At 32.3% G+C, this 14,448-nt stretch overlaps 1 protein-coding gene across 8 annotated transcripts in view; it reads left to right on the forward strand.

The window, feature by feature from the left end:
* CNKSR2 (connector enhancer of kinase suppressor of Ras 2) overlaps positions 1-14,448 on the forward strand; it is a 355,641-nt gene that overhangs the window by 229,927 nt on the left and 111,266 nt on the right. For all 8 annotated transcript variants that reach the window (XM_058291604.2, XM_058291606.2, XM_058291607.2 and 5 more), the window contains 2 exons: positions 2,431-2,564; positions 7,188-7,399. In XM_058291604.2, the coding sequence (XP_058147587.1) occupies positions 2,431-2,564; positions 7,188-7,399 (346 nt within the window). The remainder of the gene's footprint in view (positions 1-2,430; positions 2,565-7,187; positions 7,400-14,448) is intronic.

Here is a 14,448-nt window from a genome sequence, read left to right on the forward strand (position 1 = left end):
CAAATCTATTATCTGTTTTAAAATATTTAAGAGTGTTTTCTTCTACATATTTCCTAATTTAGCTAATTATCATGTTAACTGATGGCATTAATGACAACTCTTGAAAATAAAAACCTAGAGAAATAGCAATTTGTGGAAATATTAACGAGGCTAATATTTAAATTTCTTGGAAGGGGAAAGGTGCCAATACCCTAGGAAGACAATCCTAGTAATAATCCAAGCAGAATAAAATATTCTGTTTGTCCTTATCCCATGCTTCAGGGGCAATTAAGATATACTTGCAACCTTTGACTACTACTACTCCTTTCTCCTTTTTCCTTCCTTTTTTTTTTTTTTTTTGATGGGGGTGGAGGGAAGAGTAGGTACAAACCAAGAAAAACTATCTTTAGTTCTGTAAATGGTAAAATAAAAAGAATAAAAATTAAGTTAGATTATTTTAAAACATGTTTTTAGAACTGTGTTTAGGTTCTAAAGATTAGGATATTTTAAAATAAGAGAAATATTAGAGCATTTAAAAAGCATACTGAATATGTTGTTCTTTCACAGTGCATCTGTTAAACAGTATTGGAAATAATGTACTGTGTATGAATGTTTTCTTTACTACATTTCTTTTCTTTTATGATGAAATTTTGTCCAAAATTATTGTTATCTGTATTTAATATAGATGTATTTAATATATTTATTTAACATATTTAATAAAGTATATGTATTTTTTAATCTAAAGACTATCATTCAAAATCCTGTAGAGGTCAGAAATGCTTCCTTAGAAAGAATACAGTTTTTTATTTCCTTGAGAGTCATGGTATTCATCTGTACAGGTGACTCCAGTGGTTACCTATAAAATCTCAGGATATCCCATTGCCAAGAGTTTTATTTTCAAAAGACACACATAGTTTAACTGGACATTATTCCCAAAATCAGCATAGTTAAACATAATGGTCTTTACTGCATATTTTCATAATATCTTCAAATATCTCTATTCATATATAACGCTTCTGACTTTTTTTTACATCATTTAAGATGGAATATTATAGAGTCCCAGAATAAATCATCAATTCTTTTTCCCTTAGCGCTTTTTTCCTTTAGTTTCTATTTCACATAGATTAAAACTTAACAGTCATTTTGGCAGGATGTGTGATTTCAAGCTTTAAGGTGAGCTGTGTAACAAAGAAGGTCAAAACTATGAACTGAATCATAAACTATGTAGCATCCCCAGTGACCTACATTGTATTTTACATTGTATTAATGTGTGCCTTTTTGCACAAATTTTGTTTATCTGTACAAAAATATCGTCACAATATAAAATAGTTGTAATTCCAGCAATATGTATTAAAATAATAAGCTGTGGGCCTATAGAGAAATGCTAAAAGTGTTTTTGTACTGGCTAAAATGGCAACATCTTGTCATGTGAAGATGCAGTTCATTTTGTGATCATTATTCTTGTGTTTGCAATTGCACTAAAATTCATATGTTAAATATCTTAATTGTGTACATAGTTAATTAGTAAAATCTGTAAGAGAAACATCAAAACTTGCAAATAATTGTTTCATTTTAGAATAGTTTCTTGAACCACAAGATAATTTTCAAGTGCTGTGGAGCTTGAAATTGGAAGTGCTCTTAAGTTAATCCATCTGGATGTATTGCTTAAGACAGTATAGACATTATCTTAAATTTAAAAAAAAATACTTCCTATTTAGTGCTTAAATACAGGCATGAAAATGAGCTCGATAGATATGCAACTAACCTTTATTTTAAACAATGACAAATGTGTGTGACCATGAAAGGTAAAATGATTGTGTCATATTTATCACCATACTTTTGAAGATGTACCATAAAATAGCTTTGAGAAGAGTTAGCTATGTTTATATTTATAGAAAACATATTTTTCTAGAAAATATTCTCTTGTATTGGTTTTTCATACTCCATTATTTCAAGTTTTCTGAGAACCTGCAACATTCTACTAAACTAGGAATATGGTTGATCTTTTTTGGGAAAAGATTTGAAATCTCTTTCTCATATAGCAGTCAATCAGTCAACCCAGTAAACTAATTCTTTTAAGAGTTATTATTATCTTTTTTTCAAAGACATTGGTGGGATTGTGATAAATTTAATTCAAATTAGTTTCTGACTGAGATAAATCTACCCATTGTGAAACACCACCTGGTTTTGCTACCTTTTAAATAGCTTTTAGATGGTTGTACCATAGAATAAGATGAGTTGGGAACTAAGAGGAAACCTGTAATGTAGTAAACAGTTGGGTTTTGGAGATTCAAAGTAACATCCATGTGTAAAATAATGTGTGTTTCTTGATTGCAGCCAAGTTCAAAAACTTTGCAGAAATAGATCATTTTAAAATGATAACCATGTGTCGTTGTTGTTGTTTTGTGTGTTGTTTGTGTGTGTATGTATTTTCTTTTTCATTTTAACCAGCCTCTTATACCTAGAAGTCCCACAAGCAGTGTTGCCACGCCTTCCAGCACCATCAGCACACCCACTAAAAGAGACAGTTCTGCCCTCCAGGATCTCTACATTCCCCCTCCTCCTGCAGAACCATATATTCCCAGGTATGAAAAGAACCATGTTTTTCAAGGCTGATTTCTATCTAAAGACTAACCTAACAATGTAAACCATGAAGTCAATCCTCAAGGGACACCTTGAATATTATGTCAGTTATGAATACTAAACACAATCTGGAGAATCACTGTATTATAGAAGCCGTATTTTAGTTAGAAATAATAGCAATAACTAATTTGTGTAAAACACTGTGCATTGAGTATCATCCATCTATTATCTCATATAATGGGGAAGAATAGGAAGGTAATATTAAATAACAATTAGGATTATTGTAACAAGTAAAGAATAAGGGAGGTGCTCTTTGGCTAAGAAGCCATCTCCAGTTATTCTGAAGGAGTTCAAACTTTTTTACAGTGGAAAGTTATAGATAACTTTTATGCATTCTTAAATATATGTGATAAGGGGGATTTTTTTTCAATGATGAGGGAGAATGGTTTTCTTAATATCTATATTTAGAATTTTTACTTCATTAATGTTTCTTTCAGCAAGTAGAGTTTATAAGAGAATGAATTACTTTAAAATGTATTTTCTAGACTTTTTGAGTCTGTATCTACATTTAATTCCCAGTTTCCTGTTTGAAATTCCTAGCAGGTCTGGAAAAATACAGCTTCATATTGTATTTTCGACATTCTGTCCAAAAACATTCTGATAGCCAGCCTTGTGGAATACAAAAATGATGGAAAAGGGTCATGACTAATTGGGGATAATTAATACCAGTCACAAAGAATTTGATTTGGTTTTTAAGTTAATTGTGCAGACATTCACAAACATTAAATTCTGCTTTCAAGCACCATACTTAATATTACATTTCTTTAGTATGGAAAAGAACTGAACTATCATCTGTTTAATTAATTTACTTTAGTATACCTTATGTCTCAGAAATTTTTATTCTATTTTTATTCTTTTAGACACAATTTAAGATCAAAATGCTACAAGGCAATATGGCATGTCTGCAAATACTGTGTTGTCATCCTGTAATAAAACTATAGTTTTATTAACATTTCAGTTCTTACTTGTGAGAATAACTTTGGCTGTGGGAAGAGATATATAATTTACTAAGCTGGCATTTCAAAAATCTTTCAAATATATAATTTATGTCCAATTTATAATCAAATGTACAAATTCATCAAATGCCCTGGTAGAACACGGGTTTCATTTTAATTCTTTTAAGGCAGTGTCAGACTTTCTATATACTCTTACATGAAGAGCAGTAAAAGCATGTGTGCTCTGCTCCAAATGGGAAGTGACAGGTGACCCTTTCTTGGTTTGTTTTCATTTTAATTGGAAAGATTATTTCAATGCACATGATTCAAGAGGCCTTACTTTTCAAAAGGTTACATGTTCAGATAAACATCAAAATAATATTTTTGTTAAATCTCTCCAATTTTTAAAAATTATTTCCTTTTCTCTTGGATAGGGATGAACTTGTTATAAAGAAAATGTTTTCTAGACAGAAAGTTTCTAAAATACACTAAGCAGACAACAGAGTAAAATGATCGAGCTCTGTCCTCTCAGTGTGGTAAAGATATGATTAAAGCAGTACAATGAAGTTAATAAAAAGCTTTAGCATGCTATTTAAAAATATTAAAGAACGTGAGAGTTTGAAATATCAACACACTGATTCTTGTTTCGTTGGTACTACTTGAAAGCACCAGACTTATTAATAAATTTAGTGTTTACTATGTCGTTTTATTAATTCCTTCTAGTTGGTCAGTGTATAGTTTAACAGAATATTCTAAAATATTTGAATCGAGTTATTCGTGAACCAGTCACATAATCTTTCAATATAGCATAGGCAGAACAATCCATATATCAAAGTCCCTTTGTATCATAGCCTTGAATAAATTATCTGCATTTTCTGGGCTTGACTTGAAGTTATAGTCAAAAAACCTTTTGCTATTGTCATTCTTTTTATAGATACACCCTTAGCACTGTTTTTTTCCCCATTTTTTCATTTTGAGGATGAATGTGGTTGGCTTGATTTAACTCTTCTGAATATTTCTTTTTCTCCCACATTAAAAAAAATTGTTTAAATAATGTAGGCATTTTGGTGAAATGTGAATGTATATGAAGTATATTTTTAATTTGGGTTATAAACTAGGAAAAGTTTTCTCAACTTAAAAAAAAAGACTAAAATGGTAGGACTAGTCAAATTAGGTAGAATTTTTATCATATGATTACAGTATTTTGAGCACATATATTCCAGAAAAAAAAAAGTGCTTGAGAAAGTACCTTTATCTCCAAACAGAAAACACTCATGTTTGTGAAATGAGTGAGAGTTGGTTGGTATTATATATCTTATGATTATATACAGTTTCTTTTAGTCATATTACATAGTACATATTTACACTAAACAAATTTTTTTTATGATGCCTTTGAAGAATTTATAGTTCTTTGCACAGCTATGACATTTAAGCACAAATTGCTCTTATTAACTCTGTGTGCCATGAAATACAGTCCACAAAAGCAATGTTTCTAACTTTTAATCTGCTCCCTTAAATTCTTCCTAGAGCAAAGGTGTAGATTTATTACAGTCATGTATAAATGTACAGCATTCAGAAAAGTTAAAAACAAATTTTTGCAAGAACTCAAATTAATACCTTGAGTTCTTCAGGGACTCATGATCCAAGTACACACACACACTACATGTATTATTCTGCTGGAAAGTTTGTTTTTGATTTGTATTTTTCTTAAATCAACTTTATTTGAGTGCATTCTGTATAGACATGTTTACTCAGACTGCCCTCTTGGTTAAAGGCCCTTCCATCACATCATTGTAGAGTAAGCAATACCAGAACTTCGAATTTTCTGCCACACAGTGTGTCTGTATAAGTAGGGCATGATGAGTTAACCAGAGCTGAATCACCCTTTGATCTCAGCTGTACTGACATTCATGTCACAGTCCTCATAGAGAAGTCTGCCCATTTATAGATAGACATAACTTTACTCCAGTGCCATGAATTCTATAAGACTGTTTCCAAGTTAATTGCATTGTCAATTTCTTCTTCATAGAGAACTCATAGCAGCTAAAAGTACCAGGGAATTTGTACAGGAAAAGTATATAGTTATCTGAATATAAACTTCTGCCTAAATTTTATATATTTATTTTCTTCATGTTGCCTAAGAACTAGCTGTGTAGTTATAATTTGGTAATAAATAACACTTTTCTTTTAGAAAATAAAAGAGCAAATATCAATGTAAATAGCAACTTCATCTTATGATGAGTTAGGTAAGAAAATTCACTGGCTCAGTCTTGAGAGTATTATGTACTATTTTTTACTTATTTCAAATAGGAGGAATATAGCACTCTACATTTGGGTAAGCCTAATCCAGATACTTGCATACAGTTACAGAAACAGAGATTTTTGTTAGAGTGAGAATGTATTTTAGACTTGACATTAGTTTTCCAAACTGCTCACCATCTTATAAGGATTAATAGGATTTCGTTGAAAAATGTATTCTCTTTATCTGTGTCTTGTTACAATTCAGTTTACTCTGTCAATGTAAGGTTTTACATAAATTTTATATTAGCACATAATATAAAATTTCTTTTCTGGATTGATAGCATTGATTCATGGCACCGTTTTAGGGTAACTGGGAACAATTAGGAGCTAATAAGAAATAAAGAAACAGGTTACATTTCCATTCACAGTCATGTTCTAGAAGCTTACAAGCCTTTCTAACAAACATTTCATAGCTAGTCAGTAAAACAAGGATCAATTTAGCCAATCCTAAATGGAATATTTCTACCAGAATACCACTTGTTATGGACCCAGTCACTGATTACTATGTGTGAGTAATAGCTTTTTGGGATCCCATGAATTATTGGAAATTTTTCTTTTTAGAATTCTATAGAAGAAAAAATAAACTTGCCTCAGTGATTAAACTCCATGTTTTGTAAGGTTTCTTCACTTACTCTCCACAAGAAATGTTGCTATTATGTAATGAAATTTTAATATATCCATGTAGAATGAGTTTTATGAATCTCTCTTTATATTCATAAATGAAGTACATAGAGTTTGAGTACCAAGAATAATTCTTTACACTAAAGTTTATTTTAAATTAATAACATACTGTTTGAAATTCTTAAAATTCCCATTTAGTGCTAATTTTGTTCTTAAGGCCACAATTCCCCTTAAAGAGGTGTTAGTTCTTAAATAGCTTTTTTTTTTTTTAAGCAGCAGAAATATTGCAAATAATCAATTAGGTAAACTGGCAGAAGAAAGCTATGTGGTTAATTAAACACTGTTAAAACTAAATCTGCTCTCTTGAACCCTAAATCCAATTTATATGCTAAGATGATTTCCCTTGGATGAATGATCTGGTACAGTAAAAAATTGATTTGAGCAGGAGTTAGAAGATTCAGGGCCCATTGCAAACTCCACCATGTATTAGCTGTGATATTTGGGCAAGTCATTTAACCTCTCTGGGTGTCAGCTTTTTTTCCTGCAAAATAGGAATAATTAAAAATTGCCCTATAAACCTCAAAGAAAAATTGGAAAGATCAGAATATAGGTTGTATGGGAAGGATACTATTATTTTAGACCCTCTCTTCCATTTTACCACTCTAACACTTTCCTAAATTCATCTCCTTTACTCTACCCTTTCTTCAGGGATGAAAAAGGAAACCTTCCTTGTGAAGACCTCAGGGGACACATGGTGGGCAAGCCAGTGCATAAGGGATCTGAATCACCAAATTCATTTCTGGATCAGGAATATCGAAAGAGATTTAATATTGTTGAAGAAGATACTGTCTTGTATTGCTATGAATATGAAAAAGGAAGATCAAGTAGTCAAGGAAGACGAGAAAGCACTCCAACTTATGGTAACTATAAGAGTTCTTCTTTTGTGTTTACATAAAAACTTATGTCTGGCATGAAAATCTCAATTTCCTTTCATAGGCATTTAAGTTGTGAGGATTGCTTGATTGCTTTTTAATCTCCATAATGGATCTGAGTTAGTCATGTGCTTTCAAGTGAATGCCAAAAATATGAGGCATGACATTAGAAATTATTCTAAGTTTTCTAAAGATAAGCAAGAACAATATGTAATATTTTAGCTCATTTATGATTTGTGAACATTTTTTAGTATCACATATACTTTTTGTATGTCAGATGATCCCAAACTGAAATAATTCAAATTGTTTTTCTTCCTTTTTTGTTATTTTTAATTAATACTTAGTGTTACTGTAACTTCCTTGAAATAAAATCATCTCCTTATTCTTCAGGGATTTTTAAAAATCTTTAAATTAGACAGACATTTCTGTAATTTTCTAAGAAGCTGCAAAATTAAGTTGACATTTGAGTAGAAGAGTTGACATTTTAAAGAAGAAGGACATATTGTACTTAACGCAAAGATGGGCCTACTAAAGTTAAAGTAGAAAAGTCTATAGTCCTAGCCCAAGAATGTATGGATTTAATTGGAAGTCTGTGTTCCTTCCTCCCTTTCCAATTTTCAAACTATTGTTTTCAGTGAGGATCTTATACTTTGGTGAAGGACAGGATACCTACTGATTAGTCCAGACTTGATCAGTGGGAGCTGAGCAGCAGGAAAGTTGTCTTTATTTTTTGTGTTTCTTGTTTGTTTGTTTTTTATTGTGGTACACACACATGCATATATATCACAAAATTTCCCATTTTAATATTTTAACTGTACATTCAGTGGTATTAATTACATTTACTATGTTGTACTACCATCATCACCATCCATTGTAAAAAACTTTCTCATCACCCAAAACAGAAAGTCTGTACTCATTTAACAATAACTCCCCATTTCCCCATAACCTGGCCCTTTGTAACCTCTATCTACTTTGCCCCTGCCAATTTGTTGCCTTTAAATATTACATATCAGTGGAATCATACAATATTTATCCTTTTGTGTCTGGCTTATTTCACTAGACATAATGATCTCCATGTTGCAGCATAAATCAGTAATTCATTTTCACAGCTAAATAATATTCCGCTGCATGAATATATGACATTTTGTTTATCCATTCATCACTTGATTGACATTGGGATTATTTCCACCTTTTGGAAATTGTGAATAGTGCTGCTATGAACATTCAGGTACAAGTTTTTAATTAAATACCTGTTTCCAGTTCTTTAGGGGAATATACTTAGTAGCAGAATTCTCAGGTCATATACTAATTCTCTGTTTAACTTTTTGAGGAACCCCTTCACAGTGGCTATACAATTTCACATTCCCACCAACAGTGTACAAGGGTTCCAATGTTTCTGCATCCTTCTCAACACTTACTTTCTGTTTTTTAATACTAGTCATCCTAGTAGGTGTGAAGTAGTATGTCATTGTGGATTTGATTTGTATTTCCCTAATGACTTGTGATGTTGAGCATCTATTCATGTGCTTATTGGCCATTTTTGAGAAATGTCTATTCAAGCCTTTTGCCCACTTTTGATTGTATTGTCTTTTCATTGTTGAGTTGTAGTTCTTCATATATTTTGGATATTAAACCCTTATCAGATATATAATTTGCAGCTATTTCTCCCATTGTACAGGTTGTCTTTTCACTTTCTTAATAATGTCATTTGATGCACAAAAGTTTTTAATTTTGATAAAGGCCAGTTTATCCAATTTTTCTTTTGTTGGTCATGCTTACAGTATCATAACTAAAAAAATCACTGCCAAATCCAAGATCATGGAGATTTTCCCCTATGCTATCTTCTAAGAGTTTTATAGTGTTAGCATTTATATTTAGGTCCTTGATCCATTTCAAGTTAATTTTTGTATATGGCGTGAGATGGGGGTTCATTTTCCATTTTTTGCATGTAGACAGCCAGTTTTCCCAGCACCATTTGTCAAAGAGACTGCTCCATACCCATCTAATGTACTTGGTACTCTTGTCAAAAATCAGTTGGCCATAAATGTATGGGTTTATTTCTGGACCCTCAATTCTTTTACATTGGAATACATGTCTGTCTTTATGTCCCTACCTCACTGTTTTGACTACTGTATCTTTGTGGTAAATTTTGAAATTGGGGAGTATGAGACCTCCAAATTTGTTCTTCTTTTTCAAGATTGTTTTAGCTACCAAGACCCTTTGTGACTCTACATAAATTTGATGATTGGTGTTTCCATTTCTCCAAAAAAGGCTGCTGGAATTTTGATAGGGATTGCATTCAATCTGTAGATCATTGTTAAATTAACAATAAGTCTTCTAATCCATAGACACTGGATGTCTTGCCATTTATTTAAGTCTTCTTTTAATATCTTCCAGCAGTGCTTTTTTTAGTTTTCATTGTACATGCTTTTCATCTCCTTGGTTATTACATTTATTAACTAAATGAAATTTATATCTAGATATTTTATTATTTTAGAATTCTATTATAAATGGAATTATTTTCTTAATTCATGTTTTGGAATGTTTGTTGCTGGTATATAGAAGCACAACTGAATTTTGCATGGTAGTCTTGGACCTTGCAAATTTACTGAATTTGTTTATTAGCTCTAATAGTTTTCTTGTTGATTCTTTGGGATTTTCCATATATATAGGATCATGTCATCTGCAAATAGAGGAAGTGTTACTTCTTCCTTTTCAATTTGGATATCTCTTATTTCTTTTTTTGCCTAATATCTCTGGCTAAAACTCACAATACAGTGTTGACTGGCAGCAATGAAAGTAGGCATCCTTCTCTTATTCCTGAACTTAGGGGGACGGCTTTCAGTCTTTCACCATTGAGTATAGTAATTTAAGGGGTATTTGATAGTCACCAAATAAAGAAGTTGATTACCCATAACTTTATAGAAACATGTTTACTAGGTCCTTACTTGAATTGCTATGAATTGTTAGTTCCTTCAGATTTTTTTAAAGCACCTTAGTGCCATCATATTTCACAAGTCATAATATCCATCTCCCCCCAATAAAATAGAATATTGTACAAATTTCAGAACTTAAAATAGAAGATATCCTATTGATAATTACTTCTGTAAAAAACTTAGGCAAAAATAAATGTATGTATGTTTTAAAAGTGAGTAAGAAATAAAAAAACAGTTTTTTTTTTTAACTTTTGAACCTGAAACAAATAATCTTAGTATACAGCGGTTTGATTTAATTTGAGCCTTCAGTGGAGATTCTTAATAGACTAGAAATATTTTATTCATCTTGGGTTATCAGGAAATTAGCAGTTCAATTTATTTACCTTTTGATCATGTGGTCTTAAATAGTAAAGCTTACTTGTCAAGCACATGCATTTGTGGTCCTAATTTTCCCAACATTCAATTAATTCATCAAGTGATTCAACTAATATTTATTGTGTACATAAAATTGGCTAAGCACTGGTGATACAAAGATAAATAACACATAGTTCCTACCTGTAAGACAATCACAATTCAGAGGGAAGAAAAAAGAGATGGATTGTGTCACTTTACATAAGTAGAAAGGTATGAACAAGATGCTGTAGTCATCTAGGAGGTGAAGCCATATAGTCTTCCTAAGGAAGTCAAATAAGTTGAAGTGACATTTATGCTGAGTTTTAGATGATAAATAGTCACCATGTGGGGTTTCCAAACTCCAGTCATCCCCACCAAACAACTGGTACCTTCCCAAACCTAGGTCAGAGATCGGAGGGCTGATATAAATCAGCCTAAAGGCTCCAACACAAATTACTTCAAACCTTCTTAAACAACAACAACAAAAAGATGGCTGCCAGAATAACACAACTTCTTTAATCTTTAACCTGATCTCATTGCATAAATTCCCAAATGTGACCACATTCTCTGGAATTGAAAAATAATTATAATGAAAATATACAATTCTGCTGAAGTATGATAGCAAAAAACTAAAGTACAGAAAAGTTCACATTTCATACTTCAAGGAAATGACAGTAATTTGGCTTTTAGCACTCACACAATACTTTAAAATGCTGTGTATAAGTCCTTTATTCTTAGTGCGTTCAACTTAGTTTTTAGTCACAAATAGTCCTATCTTGATGTATGTGAATTCTGCCACTATTATTTTCCTATTAACTTCCTTTTTACCTACTTACTCAAAGAGAAGTTACAGTTGAGATTATAAGAGAGTCTTGTCTAGTTAGGATTTTGAGAAGGAAAGGGAAGATGTGACAGTTCTTAATAGGTGATTTTGGTCAAATATGTGTGTTCTTACTATATTCTTTTAATATTCCTATTCTAAAGTTAAATATAAAAGAGAACTATATTTATGGAAGCACTGTTATTGTATACAGTAACAAAGAAAGATAGACTCTATAGAAAAATACTCAAAGATAACCTAATTTTGGGATTTAAAATATTGGTTATCCAAAGGCTCTCATTTTGTACCATGGATCCACTAGTTGTTGCTAAGAGTGAGTTAAAAATAAGTATAATTACTTGCCCAAAGCTCAGTACAATATGGAAAGCCAGTAGATGGCTCTTCTAGAAAATAAGTAAATACTACCTATTGAACTTTTTTATGTTCTGAACATTTTAAAGGCATTAACCCATTTAATCCTCACAATAACCCTATGAGGTAAATACTAACAAAATCCTTATGTTACAGATGTTAAATCTGAATTACAGAGAGGCTAACTAGTAAGTGGTGCAGCTGGGATTAAGTATCCATGGATATTTGTTGACCCTACCAGTGATACTAATAGCTAAATCCATTCCTAGCTAAATGTGATATAAATCTGATGAAAATAATTTGCTAAACTGTAGGAAAATAATGTCCAACAATTGTTTTACTCCATCCAAATTCAAGCATTTTATTTCAGGTAAGCCAAACAAGGTCTGATTTTTTAAGTTCTTGTATATGTTGTTTTATAGTTAACTTGCAGTATAATAAAAATACATATAAATAGATATGGCCCTCAACAAACCTTAGGAAAAGATTGCTAAATTGGGGGATAAAATTAGTAAAAATGTGTTATGTCCTTTTCAAATCAAAGAGCATAAAATAGATTTTACCTTCATAAAAAGACAGACAAGAATAATTTCTGGAAAATACACATAACAGTAGGGGAAGCAACATAGGTTAGTTGTTAATACTATTGTCTATAGCATTTGACATACTTGGTATTCCTATCTGCCATCTAATTATTCCATTGTGACCTTAGGGATATTACTCTAGGGATCGGTTTTTGTTTTTGTTTTTGTTTTTTAGTTAGGCCAGTAAAAAGAATGTATTGGGAAATGGGGGAAAAGAACAGAGCTTGCTGACAAATGGGAAGGAAGGATGGAAATAGGCACCGAGATTTGGTACAGGCTTCTCTAGGCAGAGAAAGCAAGATAGGGCTTGGGTGGTCACCTTTTAAGCTATTAATTATTCCTCCCCTTGCTAATGCTAAGGGGAAGGGCCCCAGCTGTTATTGGTTACCCCACCAATGTGGGGTAAGCCTCAGTTTTGTCATTTGTTAAATGAAGATGAAAATTTCTGCGCCATAGAGTTTTTGTGAGAATTTAATGACAACAAATTATAAATTGCTTTGGAAGGGCCCAGGATCTACTAGGTATTTGTTTTCACAATTGTGTTTATTAAAGTTGAAACTGTAATGTGTAAATAAAAAGAGGGGAAAGGTAACATTAAGTTATTTAACTATTTGATCTCATCTGCTCATGCTTCAAAGGCAAAGGTTCAAATTTGATAAGATCAATTGCTTGGCAACTTTTCAGAATGGTAGTATTTCCTATCAGCTTTCCCTTTTCACTCCTCATAGATTCCTTGCCCTTGCTATTCCATCATAGCGCATTTCTATGCTTAGAAACATGCTAAAAGGTAGACACAGTTGACTCAGTCCATAAGAAATGGAAGAAAATACATTTTTACAATAACATCACAGAATAGAATTGCTTTGAATACTGGAATCCAGACCTTTACTGATTTATTATAAATCCAGGAACTCATAAAAAGTGAGTGAATTAATGCAAACTTGATATTTTAGAAAAGCTTCTCATAAATATTATTTGCACATACATTGTGCAATGAAGAAAATTAATTTCTATAATGTTGTATTAGTCAGCCAAAGGGATGCTGATGCAAAGTACCAGAACTTTGTTGGCTTTTATAAAGACTACTTTTTTGGGATAGAAGCTTACAGTCACAAGGCCTTAAGAGTCCAACTCAGGGTACCATAAGAGGTACTTTCTCATCCAAAGTCATTTGCCATGTGTTGAAACAAGATGGTGGGCAATGTCTGAGAGAGTTCAGCCTTCCTCCTTCCTCTTAAGTCTCCATGGGCCCAGCTTCTTCAGATCTCAGCTTTAATCTGGCATAAGGCTTGTCTCTCCCACCCACCCCCACCCCAACCCCCCCCCCCCCCAGAGCTCATTTCTTTCTGGGCTAAGCTGCTCTGTTCTCTTCACAAGATGAACTGTAGACTATCAGGCTCATCTTTCTTCCCAGGGCCTCTACCACATCTAATGAGCTGTCTCTCTTCCTCTGTGTTATTCTTCTCTGTGTATCTACTTCCATGTGAGAGTCTGTTTTATCAGCCCACCAAGGGGGTGGGAACTCAACCCTACACACCCTAATGATGTAGTAAAATCAAAACCCTAATCTTAACATAATTTGTAATCAAAGACATCTCAGCTGAATCTAAAACAATCAAAGGGTATCGTCATGCCCAGAGGAAGAGACCAGTTTACAACATAAGCTATGTTTTTTTTGGAATTCATAAATAATATCAAACTGCCACAAACATTATATCTGAACATTTTCAATTCAAGTAGTTGGGAAAAGAGAAAACAAAATAGCATGTTCCTTGTATCCATGTGAACAGCAATTGGCTTGAAATGACTTGCAGCAACATGGGAAATGACACTGTAAACTAATGAGTTTTATCAGTGTGGTATAAGAATATCTGTAGGTTCCTGGGTCACATCATACATTAATGTTGCCTTTCCACTTACCTTACAACTTCA

The sequence above is a fragment of the Dasypus novemcinctus genome, chromosome X (assembly GCF_030445035.2).
Source record: "Dasypus novemcinctus isolate mDasNov1 chromosome X, mDasNov1.1.hap2, whole genome shotgun sequence".
Classification (NCBI taxonomy): Eukaryota; Metazoa; Chordata; class Mammalia; order Cingulata; family Dasypodidae; genus Dasypus; species Dasypus novemcinctus.